The sequence below is a fragment of the Lethenteron reissneri genome, chromosome 18 (genome assembly GCF_015708825.2).
Source record: "Lethenteron reissneri isolate LAM-NWPU_2019-01 chromosome 18, ASM1570882v1, whole genome shotgun sequence".
NCBI lineage: Eukaryota > Metazoa > Chordata > Hyperoartia > Petromyzontiformes > Petromyzontidae > Lethenteron > Lethenteron reissneri.
Window position 1 is genome coordinate 8,062,586 of NC_083796.1, and position 15,613 is coordinate 8,078,198.

Consider the following 15,613-nt stretch of genomic DNA (forward strand, 5'->3'; position numbering starts at 1 on the left):
AGAGGAAAATGCACGTGCAGGAACGAGAATGACAACGCAAGAGAAAGCAGCTGGGCTGAAGACGGTGCGTGCGGATTTTGTAGTGGAGGGAATTTGTACGAAATTTTATGGACTTTTAATCATTTTGGACACTGTCGTGGTGTAATGGGTCAGCACACTGGACACGCATTCCAGAAATCGCTCATTTAATCTCCGGGCATGGCAGTTGAAAAACAATGGGGCAAGTGTTCTTTTTAATCACCCATAAGTATTAATGGGTACACAACAGAGAAATACTTCCTGAGCATTCCTAACATGAGTGGCAAGTGATAGCTGAACTGGTCCCGTTGCCATCACTGCAGTATGCTCAATCAAGCCCCATCCCTCACTACCCATCTTTCATGGAGGTTGCTTGACAATGCTTGAACATGCTCGTCAGTACAGGTGAGTGATTCCGAGTCAATTCGCTCCCTCCCGACCCTGAATTTTGAGACGACTTCAGCTCACTCGCATTCAAGTTGTGGGACGCAGACCAAGCCCTCCCTGCACGTGCACAGTGTTGACAAACACTGCCATGAAGTGTCTCCACCCCCCCCCATCGTCCCTGTTCTCAGCCACCCGCAAGCATGTCCTATGCGCCCGGATGCAGCCACCCAGATGTGCGGATGAGTCACACGGGCACGTATTCCTTGTCCGTACGCACACAGGATGTGCGACGAAAGGGCCTTTCACCGCAGCGCCTTACGACACGCTCCACAAGGGAGAAGTGATACGACGCTTATTACGATACTCGTCCTACTGCAAACGTTGTGGAGAAGAGCCAGTACCCGAAATGTTGGCGTGATAAATGTATGCGCAGTAATTGTGAAAAATAAGAATTCGTTTCACCCTTCCTGGCAACAAAACAGGTGTTAAGATGTTCAAACACCAAATAGATCACCCTTTTCAAGGGATCATCTACATTAAGCACACTTACGTGTGGCAAAACAGGAACACATATATGCTCTGATAATATGTGAATTGTCTTTTAAACTTATTGACCTACATCAGAGACCTTGTCTCACCAGTGTCAGACCAGAGAACGCTAAAAGGCGAACAGTACAAAGACAATGCACTATCAGAGCACTTAAAGCTCGGGTCGAGCAGTTATATCTATGGAACCTTTTTGCCCAGTGACCGCCTTTGTTCGATGGCGAGCGAAAGTTTGATCGTCACGTGGGAAAGTGTCACTCCTTTCTGTTGCGTTAAGGACACACGTTCACTCGAATTATTTTTCAAAAGTCCCGTGATCAAAACATCTCCTTCACAGCCGTATTAGTCAATCTGAGGTTTCCGAAATGATTCTTTGTCTCATGCCGTGATGCTCATATCACAAAAGCCTGATAGAATAGAGAGAAAAAAACAAACCTGCGAACATCTTCACCGCTGCAACCTTGCATGGAAATACAAAAGCTGCAGTGTGGAGGGCACTTAAAATTGCGGTAGGGAGTACTGTAAGTGCATGCACGCACAGTACACGTGGCAGTATTTGTCAAAAAATGTCTACGCACAGCCCTTATTATTTTACTATACTTGTTTTTTTCCCCAGGAAAGCCTCATCAGGTCTGATGACTCTTGTTCTGGAGGGTCCTGTCAAGTTTTCACAGGAGGGGGTCATGATCGCTACGTATAATCCCAATTCAGTATTTTTCACGGAAAAAATGTGCCAAATATAGACGATGATGCCAACGCACAATGACCTATTCTTGCGAATGACATCACGGGATCTTTCATGTCTGGTATGCATTATTTTATGGTTAATAACCCCGCAGTATTAATCAATGTGGCTTCTGGATGCTACCTCTGCAACGAGTGGCGAATACGCCATCACCAAGCCATGTCACCACACCATGTCCTGCTTAGCTTCAGTGCTTCATTTCAGCCGGAACAGTTCGGAACGCTGTTCTGAAATATATTTTGCAAAAGCACATCCATCTTGCATTATTTTGTCCGAAACCTCTCATAGGATTTTTTTAAATATAGGGTGCGGTGATACAGATTATCTTGGATGAATGTACATTGAACGTGAGTGGCAGTGCCTTACGCCAATACTCCCTATTATAAGCCAGCTTAACAACGTTCAGGAAAATAGAGTGAGAAATGAAACACCTGCTTAGCTTGCAGCTTTCAAAGCCATTAGCACTCTTAGAACATATCTAATTAACTGTGTGTTTATAATGCGTATAAATCAATGTATTCAACAATTTACCAGCCAGTATTATGTACTTAATGCCAAAGGAAAGAACACGCCTGAGAGTACATGCACCACGGAGATGGAGCGATGAAATCAGCTCGTGTACAGGAGCGAGAAGGATTGTTGCATCACCAGACCAGGACAGATGACGACAACTTGGAGAGGTCTTCAACAAGCAGTCAATAGATCTTGGCAGATGATGATACTCTTTGTAAACATTATACGATACATGACGATACAATGATCAGAATCACATTGTATGTAATTCCTCGTCACATTGTTTTATACCGATACGTGTATATATTGAATCTGTACGATGCTTAATCCATGAATCTGGACTATAATTACACTCAAGAATGATTTGTGGTGTGAAATGGCCTGTTTCGTTTTGGAACTTTTAATGCATACAATTTCTTGGTGGAGATTTTACCAGGATCAAAAGGGTATGCCGAAGGAAAAGTAAATTTTCTAAGAAAATATATTACCTGGATAATACCTTGAGATCTAACAGCTCCATTGCAAGGGTGTCAAGTGACAAGACAGCAAACGCATAATGACGCGTATTCAAATTTTAAACATCTACAACTTATACCATCGACATTTATTCAATGTCAGATACAGGAAAGTCAAGGCAGCATGCATTAAGATTACACCACACTGGCAAACGCATTTAAAAGAAAAGCCACCAACATTTTCACACCAGGTATTGGTTCAGTTTGGGAAACCTGGTCACCCCTCCCCTTCAAAGGGTTGCATTTGAAGTAGAAAAAAACCCAATCATTATATGTTTGGTTAGATTATAAACCGTAGACTTGGTACAATAAAACAGTCAACATCTTGATAGGACACATGCTTTCCTGTTGGGTTTTTTTGTGATTTTTCCCTTTATATGTTTTCACCACTAGAGTACCGTGAAACGTGTTCTTTAGGCATTTCTCATCCACAACCAAAATGGATGCACACATCACTCACAGCAAACAAGTGGAGTTGCCTAGGGCTGCTGGGATCTCAACGCAGATGGCACTGATCCTGGGACTGAGTCACACTGGCCAGGCTCAAGACTTAGCAGTGACAGGGATGACACTCCAGCCCCGATCATAATCATTATCGGGAGCGTTGTAATCTAACAGCATTCATGCCAAATATATGCCACAACGCTGCATATTCCGCAACACGAGGAAGTGCATATGCACTTTAAGATGTTTTCATACAATGAATGATCATTTGTACATTCTTGCTGGAGGTTCAACACTCGTGGTGGAATTATACATTGTAATAGCATGCTCTGTGCCATCCTCAGGGCAACCACTGCTATTATTACATTAACAAAAATTATGACCCTTTTTCAAACCATGCTGCATAAAAATAAAACAAATCACACACATTTTGAACTAAAAACTTGTTATTAATTCTAGAAGCAAAGATTGACATTTATTTGCACGAACAAAATAATTTGAAATAATCTAGTTATCTCAACAGTGAGTTAGTTCCATATAATGCTACCACTTCTCATCAACGATATAGTGTGCTGCAAAAGTCTGTAATTGTGGCTGTCACAACAATTCCCTATTTTATATTCTTGTCACCAGCTGTGGTCCTAGTCGTGGGGAGTAGTCTCACTGTGGTTAACACACGCTGTTCTGAACCTGGAGACCTGCGTTTTTATTTCTGGCCATGGCTAATATCGAGATATCCAAACTGGTCCTGCCCTCTCCCCTCCTTTCCCCAAACCTGCATGGACCAGCGTGATAACGTAAACTCAAATAAATCTTCACAACCACCATAGCTTTGGGAGGATCTCATCCAGCAGTGGATGGGGGGCAGGAGAACTCATGCGTGGGCCACCATAACAGTAACATATCGCTACGAAGAGTGAACTTGGGTGGGCTAGAGGGACATTTTGTGACACAGGGCTCACCCCAGCTGGCCCAGAATTAAAATGACAAACACGAATGACACTTATGGTGATTTTTCATAGTAAAGGTTTTTGGTTCGATCGCGTTATTTATAAATGTGTCGCAACCCTCCAACACCCGACACGGCCAATCAGTAAAAAATGTGTCACGTTGACAAAAGACAAATAGTTCACTACTTCAGCCCACCGGTGTGTTGAAGAGTGGATCCACAACATTTACAATTTGAGTACGACGTTTCGCTGGAAATTACATTCCAGCATTTTCGGGCGATTTGTCTTTTGTCAACGTGACACATTTTTTACTGATTGGCCGTGTCGGATGGTGGAGGGTTGCGATCTAACCCAAAAACCTTTATTATGAATAATACTGGTCGAGAAATCTGTGTAACTGACTTATGGTGACATCTACACACAATAAACACAATTGTCCATGCAATTATAGCCATACAAATATATAGCAGCCAGCTGCGACTTGAAAATACCAGCAAGAGATGCTTGTGGAAAAACATTATTGACAAGCTCAGACAAAAGGTGAGGTCTTCGTTAAAATACAAAGAGAGCATGAAAATGGTGGAAGACCACTGTGCAGAACCAGTTAACAGAGAACAATTATGAAAGCACGGGCTCACCATTGCAGCTGTATCTCATAATCCGCAGCTCAGCCTCTCAACTCTGATTCCCCACGTTCAAATAATCTAAGGTCGGTGTCCGAAACATGCGGCGTTGGGGTTGAGGACTTTTATCAAGAACCTCGACGAAAGGCGAGCAATGCTACTCAACTGTAATGATATTGACAACCAAACCTCAGCCTTGACAAGGAACTAGTGGCAGGTACTGTACCCTTCCTCTGTAAATAGGGAACCCTACAGGGAAGTCACGCCATTGGCTCTCGACTGCTGGACCACTACGCACCCACGCATTGCGGTGTTGTCCCTGCTCAATTCATTAATTACAGGCACGCTCGTTCTGGTCCACCGACTACGCTTTGCAGTGCTCACTAACAGCGGTTGGATACGTACGGTGCGAAAGTAGTTCAGAACACATGAAACAATGACTCTGCATCAAGCTGTTCCAATGCACTGCAGGTGTTTTGACGGGGAGACAACCGCACTGTTAGAATCGACACTGGTGTTAGTCCATGTCCTCGATTAAGATATTTCACCTGTTGATAACACCCGTAGTGATGGACAGCAGTTATTTTGTTAAAACATTGCAACGCAGTACCGATAACTGCAAGTGTTTAAAAGGACGGTCACAATTCAATGTAGTTAGCCACGACGTTCCACGTTTAAATTTAGATTTAAAGCTTTCGTGACTGCAGGGATTCATATTCTTGGTTCTTTCGGTAAAGTCAAGTAGAAGGGAAATAATAAAATAATACAAATAAAACTATAAAATTCTCACGACGTTTCGATTGCGAAAACCACTTAAAGTGGGTTTCACACCTGATGATGATTGTTTGTGTTGCAATGGAAAAGTCGTGAGAATTTTATAGGTTTATTATTTTATTATTTCCCTTCTACGTGACTTTACCGAAAGAACCAAGAATATGTTCCACGTTTACTTTGTTTAACCAGGCGAGAGCTCAAGAGACCAGAGTGAGTCTCATTTGCAATAGTCACCTGGGTCATCAAAATGTTCAAAAGCAAAACCAAGCACACAAACTGGACATATTGGGTGTTACCAGCCTCTGCTTTGGACACTCGTATTTTGTGACCTCTGATGTCAATGTAATCACAGGGGTACGCCCGGGATGCCTTCAATTGACCTCTGTTTCACACACTCTGGCACTGAAAGTAATGTTCGTTGTATTATAAACTGATACAGTAATTTTGTATTTCTCTAAGTGCACAACCAATATTTTGGTTTGCGCAGTCATTGGTGACCTGGCTGAGACCCAACAACTCACAGAGATCTTGAGAACCTGCTTTAATTACAGGCGGATATCTGGATTTTAACCCAAGGATCTTCAAGGTGCCAAGCTCAGTGCCTCTGATCTTTGACCTCTAAAGTCAGCCGCGTCCACCTCATGAACATAGGGGCCGTCCATAAATGACGTCACGCGATTTTGGACGATTTTTGACCTCCCCCCCCCATCTCGTCACACGGCGTCACAAAAAGTCAGACCCCCCCCCTCAAATATGACGTCACCCCAAAAATAAAACATGCTTCAAATCGCTTTAAACTATTGTCATTGTAGTGCGCATTTAATGTGGCGCTGCACTCTGATGTTGTAGAGAAAACATTTATTAAAAAGTCTATTTAATTCAGTAGAACGTGTTGTCTATATTTATTTAAAGTTGCGCATTTTGACGTCACATTTCTCCCCCCCCCCCCTCCTCGTCACAAATGTCTGACCCCCCCCCCCCCTAGGTGCGTGACGTCATTTATGGACGGCCCCATAACAAAAACAGAGACGGGCGAAAACCCACGCGTGTGCGAAGAGTTAAACACTCTATCCCATACCGCCGTCTCCTGGCAAGCCACGGTATTGCCACCTTGACACCCATAGGGGGAAAGGGAGTCATATTTTTAGGTTTTTTCGGTAAAGTCACGTAGATAACAACATTATAAAGTAAAATAAAAATAAAATAAAAATCACGACGTTTTTTTACTTGATACAGCCGTCGTGGCTGTGACGGTACCACCTGAAGACGGAAGCTTGTGTTGCCTCCGAAACGTCGTGATTTTTATTTTATTTTTATTTTATTTTACTTTTTAATGTTTTTTACCTACGTGACTTTACCGAAAAAACCTAAGAATATGAATCATTGCAGTCACGAAAGCTTCAAATCTAGAAAGGGAGTCACTTTGTGCGATCCAAAAGAAACCATCGCCTCCAACAAAGTGGTTCAAGCGACGAACCCGGCGGAACGAGTTTCGATTCCCGTTCACGGCCAACACCAAGTGACGATTATATCTGGACCGGTCCTGGTGCCTCGAACGAGTAACCCGGTGCGATGGTGCATAAGGGGCCGTCCATAAATGACGTCACGCACCTAAGGGGGGGGGGGGGTCAGACATTTGTGACGATGTGTGACGAGGGGGAGGGGGGGTATAAGAAATTTGACGTCAAAATGCGCAACTTTAAATAAATGTAGACTTAACTAAATATACTTTTTAATGTTTTCTCCTACAACATCAGAGTGCAGCGCCACATTAAATACGCACTACAATGATAATAGTTTAAAGCGATTTGGGGGGGAGGGGAAAAGCTTTGTGACGTCATATTTGAGGGGGGGGGTCTGACTTTTTGTTACGCCGCGTGACGAAGAGGGGGGGGGGGTCAAAAATCGTCCAAAATCGCGTGACGTCATTTATGACGGCCCCTAAGCATCACCACCACCGGGGAGACAAAGGCGACCGGGCGTGGTGTTGGCCACCCGACAACCCATTCCTTCATCGGCGCTGCTCGCTAACAGCACTTGCCCCAACAGTCTGTTAAGGCTACACGGGGGGGGGGGGATCTTTGTCTTTGTTCCTCCATCACACGCGGAAGAGCACGGAGGGTTGGAGGTGGGGAGGTTGGTGGAGGGTGAAGGTGGGCGGGGGTAACGTGGGGGGGGGGGGTGAAAGTGGGGGGGGGGGGGGGTGAAGGTGGGCGGGGGTAAAGTGGGGGGGGGGGGCGGTGAAAGTGGGGGGGGGGGTGAAAGTGGGGGGGGGGGTGAAGGTGGGGGGGGTGAAGGTGGGCGGGGGTAAAGTTGGGGGGGGGGTGAAAGTGGGGGGGGGGGGTGAAGGTGGGGGGGGGTGATGGTCGGGGGGGGTGAAGGGGGGAGGGTTGCAGGGGGAGGGTTGAAGGAAGGGGTGAAGGGGGGGGTTGAAGGGGGGGTTGAAGGGGGGGGTTGAAGGGGGGTTGAAGGGGGGAGGGTTGAAAGGGGGGGGGTTGAAGGGAGGGTTGAAGGGGGGGTTGAAGGGGAGGGGTTGAAGGGGAGGGGGTTGAAGGGGGGGAGGGTTGAAGGGGAGGGGGTTGAAGGGGAGGGGTTTGAAGGGGGGGAGGGGTGAAGGGGGGGGTTGAAGGGAGGGGGGTGAAGGGGAGGGGTTAAGGTGGGGGGGGGTTGAAGGTGGGGGGGGGGTTTGAAGGGGAGGGGTTTGAAGGGGGGGAGGGGTGAAGGGGGGGTTGAAGGGAGGGGTTAAGGTGGGGGGGGGTTGAAGGTGGGGGGGGGTTGAAGGTGGGGGGGGGTTGAAGGTGGGGGGGGTTGAAGGGGAGGGGTTTGAAGGGGGGGAGGGGTGAAGGGGGGGGTTGAAGGGAGGGGGGTGAAGGGGAGGGGTTAAGATGGGGGGGGGGTTGAAGGTGGGGGGGGTTGAAGGTGGGGGGGGGTTGAAGGGGAGGGGTTTGAAGGGGGGGAGGGGTGAAGGGGGGGTTGAAGGGAGGGGGGTGAAGGGGAGGGGTGAAGGTGGGGGGGGTGAAGGTGGGGGGGGTGAAGGTGGGGGGGGGTGAAAGTGGGGGGGTGAAGGTGAGGGGGGTGAAGGTGGGGGGGGTGAAAGTGGGGGGGGGGGGGTGAAAGTGGGGGGGTGAAGGTGAGGGGGGTGAAGGTGGGGGGGGGGTGAAGGGGGGGGTTGAAGGTAGGGGGTGAAGGGGGGGGTGAAGGTGGGGGTGAAGGGGGGGGTTGAAGGGGGGGGGTTGAAGGGGGGGGGTGAAGGGGGGGGTGAAGGTGGGGGTGAAGGGGGGGTTGAAGGGGGGGGTGAAGGGGGGGGGGTGAAGGTGGGGGGTGAAGGGGGGGGTTGAAGGGGGGGGTGAAGGGGGGAGGGGTTGAAGGGGGGGGCGGTGCCAGGCGGAGTAATCGCAGCTCCGAGCATCCGCGATGGAGGTTCGGCGGCTTCCCCCATCACCGCGCACCCATCCGCGAGCGCGACCCGCGTTCACCGCCGGTCACGCGTGCCCCTCGTGAACCTCGCTCCACCCTCGCCTCCTCCTCCCCCCTCAGTGTTCACGCGTAAAACGAGGAGGGGAGGAGACAAGGGACACAACAACATCGCCGTGGTGAACGCGTGGCGGGGAGGAGGGAAGGCCCCACGGGGTCGTCGTCGCCAAGAGAAGCCGCCGCCGCCGAAGGGCCGACGACTCGGTGGGTCGCGCGCGAGTCGTCGACACGAGGGAGTTAATACTAACAAACAACAACAACAAACAACAACAATAACAACAACAACAACAACAATAACAAAGACGAGACGCACGTGTCATTTGTCGCGCGAGGTCGACTGCCGTGCAGGCGACGCGGTTTTATGTGAAGCCCGGAGTCAATGAACCAAGGCTGTAATTATACTATAATAATATTATATGTACTATAATTATACTATAATTATATTTAATACTATAATTATACTATAATTATAGTATTAAATATAATATAATTATAATATATAATTTTAATATATTTATAGTATAAATATATATACTATATTAATATTATATATTAATATTATAGTATAAATATATACTATAATTTTAATATAATTATAGTATAAATATAATTATAGTATAATATAATTGTAGTATAAATATACAATTATAATAAAATTATAGTATAAGTATAATAAAATTATAATATAATTATAGTATAAATATAATATAATTATAATATAATTAAAAACCCGAAAAGAACGTCCAATGTGGAGCTGGAGTGATGAAATTAGCTTGGATGGACTGACAAACCTGGGTGACAGCAAGAGGAGGTCTTCATCCAGAGGTGGATTGATCGTGGCTCTTTATGATGATGATCCTAAAGGGTTAACAAAAACCCTTCAACCACTCAAGGCGTTGCATTGACCACAGTGGAAAACACAGACTCAATTCTTGGAATCGAATCATGACCTCGAATTATGACAATTCATGATACAGTATCCCAAGGAGGTGAATGGTTCGATGGTGAGTAGATACTGCACCGGGACATGGCTATTATTTATTGTATTATTACGCTTGCTAAATCTGCAAAGCCTCACTGAGTCTCGTGACCTTTTCAGGAGGGTCTTTCCAATTATTCACAGCAGGGGGCAATGTTTGCTTAAGTTTCATCCCAATTGAGTAATTTGCAGTGTCGTTTTCAAAATGTAGACCATGACGCCAGTAGACAATGGGGTAGCCTTGCGATTGACGTCACGCGATCTTTAACGTCCACATTAAAGCAGACGGCATTCATTTTTGCGATTAGCACGTTCCTTCGGAGTGGGCAGGTAGGAACTTGGTTGGACAGCGCATTCGATATGCACGACAGACAGACAAATAATCCCTGGTGGGCAGTGTGGAACCTGTTGTTCCTACCTGTAATACACACCGCAGTATTAACCAGGGTGGCTGTTTTAATTCAAACCGTGAACCTGCAACAAGCGGCAAATGCACCGCCGCTAGGTTACATCACCGTTGGCATCGTCACGGCGGTAGCGATTGATGGTTGCGATGTGTCTGCGTGCAGGGAGACCATGACGACGATGCTGCGTGCGGAGATGCAGGCCGAGGAGCAGTTGCCGGCATCGTGTGTCGCCATGTGCCCTGAGAGTGAACGTGCCGAGCGTGAGCGCAAGCGCCGACTCCATCGCCTCGAGCTGCTGCCGGGCTCCGAACGGGAGCGGCTGCCCAGGGCCGACCCGGCTCGTGCTGTCAAGGTGAGCGAGCTGTTCGGTCGAATAATAATGTTAATAATACTCTTGAGAACGATTCGTTGTTGTAACAGCGCCCTGAACGTACGTCGGGGCATCTCGCAGCGCTTCCCATCTCACATTTGAAAGCGTGCCCCCAGTGGCACTTAGGGGACTCAATGATAATTTTCGAATTTTAAAAATTGGGATCGCACACGATGGCCTACTCATGTGAATGACGTCAGGGATATTTAACGTCCAATGTGAAGCGGACGGCATGTATTTCTGTGGTCAATTCACCCACAGTATTAACCAGGGTGGCTGCTAACTTCGAACTGGGAACCTCTACAACAAGGGGCGAACGTTGCTACCGTGAGGCCATGCAGCGTCATTTACATGCAGCTGCATCACACAATTCTGTGCAAGCTGCAAGCTTGGAGAAGCATATATTAAAATAACTTCTGATGAGTGTCTATGCATAAGAAGGGGAATATCAGAGCACCCGGAGTAAACCCACACGAGCGTGGGGACAAAAAGCTAATTAAAAACGTTTTATTTTACCAGGTAAGGCCCCACTAAGTTATATAGCTCTTTTTCAGAAGTGACCCGGCCACAAATGATAGCTCAACGAAGTGGTTTATCGTGTGGACATTTATTGCAGCCAAACACTCTAAAAGCATGTTTCTAAATGTGGAGGGAAAAACCAGAGGACCCAGAGAAAAAATCCACACGACCACAGGGAGAGAGACATGCAAACTCCAAATAGGCGTCATGGTCAGGATCAAACCCACGACCTCTTCTATACCAGGCGAGGTATTTAACATCTCGCCATCATGGCGCCCTACAGTCATATACAGATGGTACATATGGAGATTAGTCCAAACCAGCTGTACCACATTCTCCTGGCAGGTCAGGGTATCGATCCTCGATGCCTGCAGGGAGTGTCACTACATTTGCATGATCCACCAATTCCCACTGCCTCCACGGTGCTGGATTTCCAGCGTGCGCCACCATCGCCCGTCTGCCACTATCGTCACACGCTTATCCTCATATTTTACCCAAGTCTCAATAATAATTCGCGTCGTGGAGAATATAACTTACAAATGAAGTAAGCAGACTACGCCTCCTTCCCATGTGTGTTCCTCCACGTTAAAAAAACAAGTTTTTTTAACATATCCTTTCAGCCACAAAGTCTTCTGGGAGTGATTTTTTTCTCTCGCAGCTTTGGTTTAATGTAAGCAAAAACTGGACCGGTTTTAACAGTGTCTCACCAGTAGTCCAGCTTGCTTATATCAATGCTGGAAAACAGCCAGACGTTTATGGGTGAGGACTCTTATTAGATATGGGTCCTTGTTCATTAACTACACTCATGAATGTCTTGTGTCATGTATTACTCTACGTAGCTTTGTGTCATACTAGGACCCATATTTCACGGAAACATTTTGCTTGTTAAATACTAAATACATGGTTGGTGGGCCTTAAATGACAGTGACGGGTATTCACAATATCAGCTACCTTATATGCGTTCTCCTTAACAAGCAGTGGCGATTGACAATCTTTCCATGGGGTGAAATCAGCTTACTCAATATTTTCCTTTCCCTCCGCTCCATGACGCGACGCTCGACACGTCAGGAGTACTCGCGCCCGGCCGCCGGCAAGCACCGGCCGAGGGCCTCGGAGCTGCGTCCCCCGGCCGTGCTGCTGCGCACCGTCGACTACCTCATCGACGGCGTGCTGTGCCCGGCAGACGAGGCGTCGCCGCGCTCCACGCCGTTCGCCGAAGCCTACGACTTCACCTTCGACCGCCTGCGCGCCGTGCGCCAGGATGCGGTGGTGCAGCGCGCCAGAGGGCCGCACATCGTGCTCGTGCTGGAGAAGAGCGTGCGCGTGATGGTCTACGCCAGCTACCGCCTCTGCGAGGAGACGCTCGCCCACTTTGAGCCCACCATCACCGACTGCCACCTGCAGGAGTGCTTCAGCTGTCTGCTGCGGAACTACTCGTCCGAGCGCTGCCGCAACGAGGGCGACTTCCAAGCCCTGCACCTCCTCTACAACATGGGTGCGTGCGGCGCGAGTCACATTCAGAGCGGGCCTGTGCGATTGATGCCCACGGCCGGTTCTCGTGCAGTGCACACGCCAGGATACATACCTCGTATGTGCACAGACCTTTTGTCAATCCGCTTGCTTGGATGGGGGGATTTTCTTGCCTTTCACTTGTGGGGGTTGTTTGACCAAAGGGTTCACTCCGAGTTCCAGAGTGCTCATTTTCCCCACATGGTGACCACTCAAACAGGTTTAACCAGTGTGCTCCTTGCCAAAGCGATTCCTTTCGCAAGCCCCGACTGATTGACGGCAGGGATTAAGCTGGCCAGCTGTCGAATGTGGCATTCTTCTAGGACGTTGTAAGTGCCCTTCGCGCAGCCTGTCGTCACCGTGAGAGCCGCCAGGCATTGCGTGCAGGGTGTGCTTTCGCACATGCGCGATGGCCACGTGGTCGAGCCCTGCCTTCGTCTGGGGACCAGAGAAATGCTTCTTGTACAGGGAGGAGACACCTGTTGGTGTATGGCTGTGAAGCCATACATAAATCCAAACTCTTCATAAATCAGAACTTGTTTTAAGTCCTATTTCACATTAGTTTAACACGTAGGCTTTCACGACCAATATCCATATGGAGAGCAAATCTACAACGGATTTGTTCTCCAACACACCGGTGTGCTGTACTAGTAACGAATTGGTATGTTTGGTTTACGTGACAAACCTTACTAATTGGCTGTGTCAGATGGTGGTGGGTTTAACGACACATTTATAAAGACTTATAGCTGTCGTGACTGCAGGAATTCATATTCTTTGGGTCTTTCGGTAAAGTCACGTAGAACAATTTATTTTTACAAAAAACTGACGTTTCAATCGCAACACAAGTAGTCATCATCCTTTTTTCCTCCTGATGACGATTGCTTGTTGCGATCGAAATGTCGTAGTTTTGTTATTTTTTTTTTCTACGTGACTTTACCGAAAGACCCAAAGAAGACATTTATATTTACGCAATTTAACCCAAACAAACTATTGCTTCACATTGTTCGACTCAATGTTACTAAAAAGCTGTTTATTTATTTAAGTATTCACAAACCCCATTAATATTATTCCTGTGTTGTTGATATTCATCAGGTTCCTTCAAAGCATTGCACTACGCATTGCAGCGACCGCCAGAGATCCGGAGCTCCCAGGTCATGCGACTTGCCTTGGACATAAATCGCTGCTACCTCGAGGGGAACTTTGTGCGCTTCTTCAGACTGGTGCGGCGCCTCCCCTTCCTGCACAGCTGTGCCGCACACCGCCACTTCCGGCTCGTGCGGCAGCAGGCGCTGCGCACCTACTCGCACGGCCACAGCGTGCGCAACTGCCGCTACCCGCTGGCGCGTCTGTCGGAGCTGCTGGGTTTGGACAGCGCCGGCGAGGCGCGGAGCCTGTGCCAACACTGCGGCATCTTGGTCGGCGAAGATGGTTGCATCGCCTTTCAGAAAACAGCCATGAAAGTCTCTGTGGATCTGCCAAAGTCGGCTCGGTGCATCGCCCTGGTGGACAGCAAGCGTGAGGAGTGGACCCTGAGAGAGATCCTCCATGGCTCGCAGCACCAAGAGGGAGATGCTGCCTAATTGTTGTATGCTCGAGTGTGTTATTGGGAATTATTAGCAGTTTCCACAACGGAGATGTCAAATTTTTTAAGATATATTTTAAAGTATTTTTTTACATCCGTTTCAATAAATGCGTATTATAATTGTAAAATGTGCAAGTCTACTTGTTTAAAAAAGTTATTTCATTTATAGGCCTTTGTCAATCTACTGTGTGGTATGAAGGCCTCCCCACACCTGACCATTCTTTACCAGGCTTGCAGTGCAGGTTCGTGGAAGGTGTGCCAAGAACCGGTTCAGTTATCACTCACCACTGGGGAGGGACTGCATCATTGCTTCACCCGTTTTCGGATTTAAAAAAATTGTCAGTTTTCAATCAAGTCATAAAACTGACAAATATTTGCCCATACCAAATGGTGCACATCTAAAACAGGACCCTGCGGGGTGGGCTGGTAGGAACGAATAACCAAAGAATATAAACATAATGTATTATTACACTTGTTTAGCCAGGAAAGCCCCACTGAGTCTAAAGGTTTTTGTATGGTCCTGCCAAGTGTTTGCAGTAGGGGGCGATGTTGCTACACCGAATCGGACGATACGAAGGGAGAGATTGAGGCCTAGTTCTAGGCTTTAGGCCTAGCTGTAGGCTTTAGGGCGCTGTGAGTTAATTTTTAATTTAAGTTTTAATGATTTATGTAAAAGCTTTAAAGTTAAATGTTTCTATTTAAAAACATGAGGGAATGTAACATTGTTAAACATAACTCCCTTTCACACACGCGGGGGTACGATACGAAGTGAGAGTTTCAGGCCTAGTTCTAGGCTTTAGGCCTAGCTGTAGGCTTTAGGGCGCTGCGAGTTTTTTTTATTCAATTTAAAAGTTAATTAAAAGCTATCTCAGGGAATTATTAGGGCGCTGTGAGTTTTTTATTTAATTTAAAAGTTAATTAAAAGCTATCTGAGGGAATTATAAGGGAATGTTACACTTGTTTTAGCCAGGATAGCGTCACTGAGTCAAGGTTTTTGTAGGGTCATGCCAAGTGTTTGCAGTAGGGGGCGATGTTGCTACCAGGATAGCGTCACTGAGTCAAGGTTTTTGTAGGGTCATGCCAAGTGTTTGCAGTAGGGGGCGATGTTGCTACACGGACGGACACATTAATCTATTGGTGGTCTGGTCCACTTCGTTCCTACCAGTATAATGGTAAGTTCTTGTGCTGCGTGTGTCATCCCACAACGATGGCAACACTGCCTAAGTGAAGCATACACGAACACTGTACATGCTCTGTG

General features: G+C 47.2%; 2 protein-coding genes across 4 annotated transcripts in view; one reads left to right on the plus strand and one right to left on the minus strand.

Annotated features, from left to right (window-relative positions):
• Positions 1-4,936, minus strand: part of LOC133343816 (unconventional myosin-Ie-like) — a 43,933-nt gene extending 38,997 nt beyond the window's left edge. Inside the window, exon 1 of the mRNA XM_061553688.1 lies at positions 4,757-4,936. Coding sequence (XP_061409672.1) covers positions 4,757-4,759 — 3 coding nt within the window. The 5' untranslated portion in view covers positions 4,760-4,936. The remainder of the gene's footprint in view (positions 1-4,756) is intronic.
• Positions 4,937-8,923: 3,987 nt separating this feature from the next.
• SAC3D1 (SAC3 domain containing 1) lies at positions 8,924-15,378 on the plus strand. Of its 3 annotated transcripts, none has more exons than XM_061553691.1 (4): positions 8,924-9,193; positions 10,538-10,727; positions 12,333-12,759; positions 13,866-15,378. In XM_061553691.1, the coding sequence occupies exons 2-4, from the start codon at positions 10,545-10,547 to the stop codon at positions 14,351-14,353; spliced, it is 1,098 nt and encodes a 365-aa protein (XP_061409675.1). In that variant the 5' UTR covers positions 8,924-9,193; positions 10,538-10,544; the 3' UTR covers positions 14,354-15,378. The 3 variants fall into 3 exon arrangements, with proteins under 3 accessions (XP_061409675.1, XP_061409674.1, XP_061409673.1); XM_061553690.1 differs by lacking the exon at positions 8,924-9,193 and adding an exon at positions 9,749-9,993 and having other exon boundaries at positions 10,575-10,727; XM_061553689.1 differs by lacking the exon at positions 8,924-9,193 and adding an exon at positions 9,750-9,993.
• The last annotated feature ends 235 nt before the right edge of the window (positions 15,379-15,613 follow it).